Source organism: Primulina tabacum, chromosome 6, assembly GCF_025594145.1.
Source record: "Primulina tabacum isolate GXHZ01 chromosome 6, ASM2559414v2, whole genome shotgun sequence".
Classification (NCBI taxonomy): domain Eukaryota; kingdom Viridiplantae; phylum Streptophyta; class Magnoliopsida; order Lamiales; family Gesneriaceae; genus Primulina; species Primulina tabacum.
Genome location: NC_134555.1, coordinates 44,259,704 through 44,270,249, shown reverse-complemented (window position 1 = coordinate 44,270,249; position 10,546 = coordinate 44,259,704). Strand labels below are relative to the sequence as shown.

General features: G+C 34.4%; 1 protein-coding gene across 2 annotated transcripts; it reads left to right on the top strand.

Moving 5' to 3' along the window:
• Positions 1-1,191: 1,191 nt before the first annotated feature.
• On the top strand, positions 1,192-9,285 carry LOC142549911 (histone-lysine N-methyltransferase, H3 lysine-9 specific SUVH4). 2 transcript variants are annotated; one of them, XM_075659138.1, is made up of 14 exons: positions 1,192-1,602; positions 1,733-1,804; positions 2,027-2,095; positions 2,371-2,425; positions 2,717-2,847; positions 2,960-3,136; positions 4,249-4,347; positions 4,464-4,562; positions 5,455-5,504; positions 5,591-5,679; positions 6,846-6,942; positions 8,238-8,343; positions 8,425-8,835; positions 8,918-9,285. In XM_075659138.1, exons 1-14 carry the CDS (start codon positions 1,318-1,320, stop codon positions 9,029-9,031), a joined length of 1,854 nt encoding a protein of 617 aa, XP_075515253.1. In that variant the 5' UTR covers positions 1,192-1,317; the 3' UTR covers positions 9,032-9,285. The 2 variants fall into 2 exon arrangements, with proteins under 2 accessions (XP_075515253.1, XP_075515252.1); XM_075659137.1 differs by having other exon boundaries at positions 1,193-1,602; positions 6,780-6,942.
• Positions 9,286-10,546: the final 1,261 nt, after the last annotated feature.

Genomic DNA, 10,546 nt, shown 5'->3' with positions numbered 1-10,546 from the left:
ATAATTATATAGTTATTATTATACAACTAATATTATAACTAATTCTAATAATACAATTAATATTATAATTATTGTAATCAAATTAAGTATAGTTATTATTATTACTTAAAATTACTATGATGCGTTCATAAAGTGCTCTGTGATGCAAATATTCTAAATTATAGTATTATAATTCTAATAATACAATTAATATTATAACTATTGTTATTACTTAAAACTACTATAATTAACGATCAATAATAAATATAATAAACAAAAAAATATCGTTATCTCTTAAATATTCTGAAAAAATTTCGAATTACGTTAATGAATAAATGAAAAATTCTGAAGATCGGGTGTCGGAAAGATAAGTGCTCGATGATCGAAAGAAAAATGCCACTGAGGGAAAAGGAAGAAGTATCGGTGATTGAAAATGAGGAGGTGCACACCTCATTTAAAGAAGGGGAAGTCACGGGTCACGGATTCAAAATCCGTGACCTTCTGCCTCGGATTCAAAATCTGTGGCAGATCCGTGGCAGTGGGTCACAGATTATTATTCATTATTATTTTTTTTAAATTAAGAATCCGGGACATCAATAAACGAATTGTACTATTTTTACAAATTTTCTCGTATTGCAACATTTTTACAATGCTTTTATTAATTTATAATATTTTTTAAAAAAAGCCGAGAGTTTGGACTATCACAAAAAATATAAATAAAAAGAGTTGATATTTGCCTCCATTATTTTTATTTGTATTCGATTTTTTTTAAAAAAATGACATATATTTTATACATAAAATAGAATATAAAAATCAAATCTTATATATAAATAAAAAAATTATTTTTGTATTAACAATTTATTTATTTAAAATTACTTAAATAATAATCTTTTCAAAAAAATGTATAATCTATTTAATCTATCTAATCTAATATAATAAAAACTATGTATAAATCAAAATTTTAACCAAATTTTGTTACTTCTAAGATATAATATAAAAATATGCTTAATTTAAAACAATAATTAAATGCGCATTTTGTATGATAAAAGACAAAATACAGTTTTTAGTTAATAAATATCGTAATTAGTTAGATCATTAACAAAAATTTATGTATGGATTTACCATTTAATCAATAATACATAAATTAATTTTACTACTTAAATAAACACTTGGTGCACAGAAAAGAAATGTTTAATTAAAAAAAGGAAAATGGATCTCCACTCCCGAGAAAGCAAAGCATTTATGACAGCAATTGAGTGGGAGAATGAGTGAGGAGAGGACTCTGAAAATTTTCAAAAAACCTTGAGAAATTTCAAACATCCCCTCCCCTCCGCCACCATGGTGCTCCTTTGCAACGATGAGCTTTCCGACCCAGCGCCAGCATCTGCTAGTTCCAGGAGATATCCTTTGAGAAAAACCACTGCGCGAGACGTTGAGAAGAAGGTGGAGACTCCACGAAGCAAAATGAGCAAGATCCTTAAGAAAAGAAAGCTCCAAATGCCAGACACTGCTCATGTGGTTCGCAATGTCATTGCTGACTCCACCAATGTCGAAAAGAGCCCCTACACCATGGTCACCGAAACTCTCCGTACTTTCAATAAACTATACCTTCAATGCATTCAGGCAAATGACTTCACTCCACCCTTTTCTTGGTTTGTTACTGTTTGGTGTGCTGTTATCTCAACTCTACCTCAAACTCAGATTGATTGCTGTTTTTTCCACTAAGCGCTACGTGTTTTCATTCAAATTATAGGAAGAAGAGAAGAGGTGTGCAAGGCAAGAAGCTGATGACAAGGGAAGCGCAAAAAGAGTGTCCCAATCCAAGGCATGATGGGGATATTTAAATGTTAAGATTAACTATTTCATGAATGGATTCATTAAAAATTTGCAATTTAATATTTTGTAAGCAATTGATTAATCACTCGAGGAGTCATTTTGTTCTAAAACTAATGGCTTCCCTTTCCAGCAATCCCATCGATAATTTGTTCAGTTTTTATCCTAGAAGCAAATGATTTGCTACTAACTTATGATGTTAAAACATGTGCAGACAGAGAACGCTGCTGAAGATTACTCCAAAAAGCCTGCCAAGCGACCTGATTTAAAGGCCATTTCCGAGGCATGTCATTTATAATTCACATATCCTGAATGGGATGCATTAAAACCGCTTTTCCATGTGTATCAAATGAAACAATTTATGAAGGAGGAGATTAATAGTTCTAACCGTTTTGAACAACCTTAGCGACATTTTATAGATTATCCTTGTCAAGTACACCCGTTGTTCTCACTCTGACTTATATGTAACTGTTTTGAGTCCTAGTTTTCTACTCTACAGTTCTCTCATCTGCTTCCTCTTTATGTTTTGTTAAAAACCCGCGGCTATTGAATTACCAGATGATGAGAACTCATTCTACCTTAAACTCCGAGAAGAGAGTCGGTTCAATTCCAGGTATTGTGGACTTGTATCCTACTGATTTCTATGTAACTTAAACTAGTTCTTAACCACCAGAGAATTTTTGCAATGAAAATTTCAACTTGTCCATATTAGTTATCCACATCCATATATATGTCACTTAGAAATCAGTTTCATGTATACTCGATTCTTCGAAAGATTACTTCTTGATGATTAATTCAGTATAATCAAATTTAATTTATTTTCTGGGATGGTCTTCAGAACTTGTTATCAGCTCCCCAAGTAAAATTTGATATACTAGGACTTTTTATCCATTCACGATGGTAGGTATTGATGTCGGACATCAATTTTTTTCTCGTGCGGAAATGGTTGTGGTGGGATTTCACCAACATTGGCTGAATGGAATTGACTATATTGGTCAAACTGGTGGTGCAGCTTGCAAATCAGGAAGAGACTTGGTAAATTATTTATCTAATTCAATTTCACATATATTCCTGCATTTCTTTTACATTATCAATAAGTGAAGATTTTATGGTTCAATTTTCATTTTCTTTCCATTTGGTTTTCCAGGGTTTGAATGGTGATAATTTTCCAATCACAGTGTCCATCGTCTTATCTGGCCAGTACGAGGATGATTTAGACAATTGTGAGGAAATTGTGTATACCGGTCAGGGGGGAAACAATTTGCTTGGTGATAAGCGTCAAATTGGTCACCAAGAAATGAAACGAGGGAATTTGGGGCTCAAGGCAAGTATTTATGTCCTCGTGTTTTACGATATGCTATGTTGGCTTTCATGAATCATGGTTCCAGCTAAAATTTTAGTTTTCTTTCCTCTAGATGTTGCAAACAAAGCATTTATCTATTGTATGCTTTTGGACCATTTTCATTTAATCATCATGATCTCATTTTGGGTAGACTTGAAATTTTAGCATTGCTGGTAGTCTGATGGTGCTAATGATTACCATTTGGCATCTGTAATGATATTGATGTTCACTAGAACATTATGATATGATTTTGGGTAAACTTGAAATTTTAGCATTGTTGATTGTCTAATGGTGCTCATGACTACCATTTGGCATTGATAACTGTAGTGATATTGATGTTCACTAGAACTTGGTTAGAAAACAACAAATTAGTTTGTCTTCCTCTGTAAGTTGGCTCAGTTCAGTCTGTTCATTTGTCATGTGATTGGTGATCATTTAATTTGTGTAGTCCACAAAATTCTTTATAAATCTGGTTATAAAAGATCTTCAGATAGCTAAATGTAGTAGTCTTTGAGATAGATGCAACCTGCTTCGTGCTATTATTTTGGTTTGGCATACTATTGCGTCCCACTTCAGCCCCACAATAAAATGGTGGGTGAATAGTAAGTCTGAGAGTCTCCTACCTAGAAGGCCCAGTCTTTTAGATTTGGGCTCTTTTCTTGGGTTTATTTCCTAACATTGGCGGATTTGTTGAGGGTCTACATAGTGGAATGATCACCCCGAAAAATGCTACCATCGGGTTAGTGTTGTAATGTGGCTAATGTTTATATTTCACGTTGCATTACTGTGTTTGCGCCAAATATTGATAGGAGAGTAAAAGGCATTCAGAATGAGCCTCAAGTACACAAGGGGTGAGCAATGTATGTCCACATTGCTCAGTAAATTTTGGAGTGGCTAATAATCTTGAAGGGATTCACAGCTAGAAGGCTGGACTTTCGAATTTAAGCTTTCCCTTTGGGCTTATGGCCTAACTAGTATTTTTTTTGCCATTATATATTGATCGGAGTAAATTGCTTTGGGAATGCGCAATTTTTGTTTGTTTAACTGGAATTTGTGAAATCACCAAATGCCAATGTCCAATCATTGTCCTGCAGAACTGTATGCATAACAACTTACCTGTCAGAGTAGTTCGAGGACATAAATGTACTAACAGCTATGTGGGGAAGGTTTATACATATGATGGCTTGTACAAGGTGATTATATTCCTGGAAAATAACAAGTATTATGTGGATCAAGTGTCTACTTTTCTTTTCTTTTTTATTACATAGTCTAATAAGCTTCTTATATGTGTTGTGTCTTAAATTTTCAGGTCAATCATTATTGGGCTGAAGAGGGTGTCTCTGGCTTCACGGTGTATAAATTTCTATTGAAGCGACTTGATGGACAACCTCCTTTGACAACAAATCAGGCATCTTTTAGACTTACTTGTACATTATAGTCAGTTGAGATGTAAATTTAAGGGCATTCTTTCCTTTTGTCGTTAAGCTACCTATATTTATGTGTGGTTGTATGTGCTGTATTTATGCAAACAATCACGTGCTTTGAAAAATGAGAAAATTAGAGTTACTTGTCAGACTTCTCTGGTAATTTTGACTTTGAATTTCTAAATGTTCGGGATTATATTTGAGTTGAGAAACTCTAACAAGGTGTAAATGTATTCTAACGTACAGCGGACCTGTTGAATTTGACACATACATTTCAAAACTGCACTGAAAATTGCAATTTGGCTACGGTTTAAATGACTCAAACTACAAATTTCCAGTGCTGCCTGTTCTTTAGAAAATTTGTTTACAAGAAGGCACCTTATTAGATTGAACTCCATTTTGTTTAATACAATGTGATAGTAATTATTATATCATACAGACAATCTTGAAGATGTCATTTATAAATTCGATGATGACATAGTCTTTGGTTACTTAACAACCTAAACAAGTTCAATTAAATCTAAAATTTTGGCCTAAAGCCGATAAATACGTACACAAAAAGGGAAAAACAAGGTAGTACGGTGGAAAAGCTTGCTTGTTTTTGTTTCACCATGTGGTTTGGATCCAATTTATTGTCTAGATCAGAATTTTCTAAGAGCAACCAACATCAAGTTATGTGGTTTTGAGTTTTGGGTTTTCGTGTTTTTGGTAATTATATTTTCGTTTTGGTCCTGGACACCTTTGGCAATATGTATTGTTTTGTCTAAGTTGTAGTGATCTTTTTGTATGTTTTATCACAATATGTACCCTTTAGCTGGTTAGATTTGTATGTAATCTTATTTGTTACTATTATTCTCATTATCTAATTTTTTTCAGGTTTATTTTTCTCGGGGCCGTATTCCTAAATCATTATCAGAAATTCGAGGGTATAGTTATCATAAACTTGCCGTTTGCTACTGTACATCTTTTCTCCTCTTGCCCTTTGTAATTTGATGTTTTTTTCTAAGTAAAGGTTGGTGTGTGATGACATTACTGGAGGCTTAGAGGATGTTCCCATTCTAGTTACCAATTTGGTAGATGAACCACCCATTTCACCACTAGGTGAGATAAACTGTTAGCTTAAGCTGTTTAAGTGGACAAATGTTGGATGGAGTGGAGTAAGTTACTTGCTGGTTATTTGATCTGTTTTAGTTGGAAATTGTCTTTGTACCACTACTTTACCTAGTTCTTCAGTGGGGTTCCTCTTACTTCTTACCCATTAAATTTTGTTGGATCTGATATTCATAAATCAAATTTAATGTCTCGATGATTTGAAATATCTTTAATATAACATGGATGAAAAGGTAATGATTGTATTCAATCTTAAAAGATGTTTATAGGAGTTTTGTTTTTAAGGGTTTTGTTACTTTGGGTATTTAGTCTTTCGATATAGGTATCCTTACTGAACCATGTAACTCCTACTTAATATTTTTTATCTCCTTGCATTATACTTTGTATATTTAACCTCAACATAATATATTTAACCTCAACATTTTATTGGAGAAGGACATCTTAATCAATGTATTTTTTTAAAAATTATATAGTTCACGTGAACAATAATCTCTCAAGTTGCTCACTGTGATAGTTATGGTGTTTTTGGTCATCTACTTATTGTCTCCTTATTATGGTGGCAAATTGATCCTCCAGTGATTGTATGTTGTCTGGTTGATGGTGGTGTATCCACGTGCGAGCGCTTGGTTATGGAGAATGTTTATTGCTTTCTAAGAGTAGGTGTAACATTTTGATCTCCTTTTCATTTTGTTATTTTTCTTCTGATTTTTTGTGTCACGGTGCATTGTTTTCTTCATTACCTTTTTTAAGTTTGACTTTTCATTTCATATTTTTGATATTTTCATGTTAAGAGTAGTTAGAAATTAAAGATGATTGTAAAGAATGGTGATGATCATATATTGGTGCTTTTTTGGGGGGTATTTGAGTGTTGATAATCCCCATGACCAAATCTTTGAAATCTTGTAATATATTGTTTCTCTTAGTGGCCCAGACTGATTTTTATTGTAATACTAGCTATAAATCCATGAATTGGATTGCAGCTAAGTTATTTCAAGTTCTCTCTTACATAACCTATTTGTACAAAGTACATCCTCTCTATTTTATGTCACCCTCTTTCGTTCAGCACTTATTTTTTGTTTTTTGAAAACTAGATTTTGTCTATATCAAGGATATGAAGTTTAGCAAGAATATTAGCTTCCCTACAATTGCTTCCATAGGATGCAACTGTCAAGGAACCTGTACGGATCCTAGAAGTTGTGCTTGTGCAAAACTCAACGGAGGGGATTTTCCATATGTGCACCGTGACGGTGGAAGGTAACAAACTAAATCCAAATATACTTTCTAAGAATTCAGTTCCAGAATATTTTGTTTGCTGTTTAATAATATATATTTTAGTCGATCCCACTTAGTGGGATAAAAGCTTGAGATCAATGAAATTTTACATAATTTTTTTTATTTATTACCAAGGAGTGTATTTACTTCTCCTTGCCCCACCTATTGGGTTCGCCCCAATTGGTATGCCTCGATTTATCTATGGACCTCTCATCTATACTATTATATAAAAAATCTGTTATCTAAATAACACATTTTGTTTCTCAAATTGCCCTTGCACCAGTATTTTTTTATCAAAATTGCTATTGCAACTTATTTTCAATATTAAATATCTCAAATTGCAACTTATTTTCAATATCACCCATCTCTCTGAAATTGGCACTATGATCCCTCACTAATTTCTATTCATTATTATTAAATTAAACATAAAATTTAAAAAATCTTATATAAATTATTATTATAATTTTACACTCATGGTGTATGCATATAACAATTCAAAGTCTTGATCCCTGTTGCAATATTATACCCGCGTGTGATATTTTGTGAATCAAATCTGTTATTTGTTGAGTTGAGATCTTTTTTTTTTATCTGTTTGAGTGCAATAATATAGTAATATTATGGGGTACCATGGGAAGCCAGTGTTGGTCAGGTTCACTTGTACCCCGTTCAAAGGAAAACTCTACTTGGATTTGCTATTGTGCATATCTTTTATTTTTTTTCAAAATCATGTAGGAAGTTTTACAATTTTTTATGGTTATATAGTTTTTGGTTTGTATTGGTTTTCACTTCATTTTCAGTTCTTTTACTATGTGGGACTAATTGAGTTTGAAATGAGTGAGTTTAATTTCTGTAGTCAGATAAAGTTGGAAAAAGTTATAACGTTTTTAGAAAACAAAAAGGATGAAGTTTCTGATATAGTTCCTGAATAAAATGCCTCTTTTGGTGTTTTTTCGATCAATCTTGCAAATGCAGCTTTTGACTTATTCTAGTCGGACACCTGAAAGAGTTGTAATGCCTCAAGTCCACCATCAACAATCCTATTGATGAACTATATCTTGGATGCTTCAGTAATTTTTACTTTGATCATGTCTTTAGAAAATCCTTGTCTGGTAAAGATTGTACCCAGTATGGAGCCATCGTCGCTTTAGAGTATAGCACATCGAGGGTTCTCGACATAACAATGAAATTCGTGCGTCTGGCAAACACAGACATATTTTATAAGTCAAGACTTGTAAGTTTTTCCATTGCGCTCCAATTCATTCTTTTTGATTTGCCAGACTTGTTGAACCGAAGGCAGTGGTATTCGAATGTGGTCCAAACTGTGGTTGTGGACCCAGGTGTGTCAACAAAACCTCTCAGAATGGGCTGAAGTTTCGTCTGGAGGTCCGTAGAACAGTATATTTTGTAATGATATGATGTAATGTTTAGATGGAAGAAATGATGATGTTAATGAATCAATGACAGGTATTTCGTACCCCAAAGAAGGGGTGGGGTGTGAGATGTTGGGACTACATACCATCAGGGTCTACTGTGTGTGAATATATCGGGGTCGTGAAGAGAACTGACGATTTAGACCCTGCTGGTGATAACAGTTATGTTATTGACATAGATTGCTTGCAGACAATGATGGGACTGAATGGAAGAGAGAGTCGACTGAGGGACGTGTCTTTGCCGTGGTACCTGAAGAAGCTTGGTGAAGAGGCATCAGAAAATGTGCCATTCTGCATAGATGCTGGAAAGACTGGCAATGTGGGCAGGTTTATTAATCATAGTTGTCAACCCAATTTGTTTATTCAGTGTGTGTTGAGCAGTCACCATGATATCAAACTTGCGAGGCTGATGCTCATTGCTGCAGACAACATTCCACCGCTCAAGGTGATTATAATGTCTCTTTTCCTTCCTTGCATTAATCCTAGGCGTTATTATGAGATATGATATCAGTAATATATGATAACAGGAACTGGCCTATGATTATGGGTATGGAATTGACAGCGTGTTGGGTCCGGACGGGAAGATAAGACAGATGTCATGCTTCTGTGGCGCACGAGACTGTAGGAAGCGCCTCTATTAAATCACTGCCTATTGTTTGTGACATTGTAATGACGAAAATTTTCTGGCATTTTGCAATTACTGCGCTATTATCTCCAATGCAGCTTGCGCCATCTATTAATTACTAATCATACGTAATGGGAAATTTGGTGGATTTGTTGTGCCACAACATTCTTCACTATGGTGAATACCAACTAGGACCCTTTCCCGAAGAGATTATGTTACCTCTCGTTTTTGAAACATCAATTGATATAATTTATTTTCCTTTACAGTTTATTCTCTTGTATCCAAACAGTTTATTTTGTGTTGGTCGATGATGATAAAATTATTATTGTAGTAGTAATATGGATAGAAGATAAATGTCTAGTAGCGGTGGGGCAATTACAGGTACAGCCGTTCTCTTCTGATCTAAAAATATCTTATTGACTGACCATAAATTGGAGTTCCAGTAAAAATAATCTTTCAAGAATCAAACGAAAATGCAGCAGGCAGCAGCTTTTACCCGATCCTCCGATCTTGCTATTCCCACCCATAATCACTTCCCCAAGCCAACAACCTGCTTTCCTTCCTTTGTAGGGATCTACTGCATAATCACACTTTCTTTCTCTACGACTTTTGGGATAAAGTGAAATTGGACTTTAATATGTTTAGTCCTGGAATGAAAGATTAGATTCTTTGCGATGTGAAAAACACTCTGACCGATACAAAACAAAGAAATCTTCTCTTGTTTGTGCTTGATCTTCTCTAATAATCTTTTGTTGGAATTTTTCAAGTTCGCAGTCTTGAATTTGATGTTAACAAAACTTGTTATTTTTGTTACTAATGATTTACCTTAGTGTGCAGAAGTTAGGATCAGTTACGAGTTGTTTACATCGCAAACTAAAGACCCAACTGATCACACAAACTGAATCAGTCGAATTGATGTGTCAAACGAGCAGTTCAGCTGATTGTCCAGCTGATAGGTGGTTCAGTAGGAGAACCTCAAAAGCATGGCCAGTCGATGGAGTGTTCAACTGATGAAGAGCCCAGCTGACCAATTCAACTGAACGAGAGTGTAATAAGATCAACTAACGAGTCAACTGATTTCACCAGCCTAATTGAAGATCAGTTCACCTAACTAGTTCGGAACATCAGTTAGAATCTTTCAGTTGTAAATCAAGACAAGCTCATTCTAATGGATTCCAGCTATGCACAAAGGTACAAAGCAATTGTCCAGTCAAAAGACAATAATGAACGTTGCATCAGAGCATTAAAGACAAACGTTCCAGAAGGGCAGTCGAAAAGTCGAGACACAAAGTCCAAGGAACAAATTCAAAATGCAACGGATACAATAATTGAGTCTCAGTGTACGATCTAGCTTCGCGCCTATAAATGGAAGATGAAGATCAGTGAAGACAAGAATATATGCAAATACAAGAGAAAGTGTGGAAAAAGAAATGGCACGCTTATTCGCATATCGACTTTCAAGAAACATTCAGCCCAGAGTGATACCAATGTCATATCAGCTTAATTTAGTAGCTCATTTCCCTCGGTGTGT

Excerpts from the sequence above, each read along its gene's own strand:
- LOC142549911 (XM_075659137.1), top strand. The coding sequence starts at position 1,318 with ATGGTGCTCCTTTGCAACGATGAGCTTTCCGACCCAGCGCCAGCATCT. Across the intron at positions 2,426-2,716 it reads GAGAGTCGGTTCAATTCCAG|GTATTGATGTCGGACATCAA; the intron begins GTATTGTGGACT and ends TCACGATGGTAG. Across the intron at positions 4,348-4,463 it reads CATATGATGGCTTGTACAAG|GTCAATCATTATTGGGCTGA; the intron begins GTGATTATATTC and ends TTAAATTTTCAG.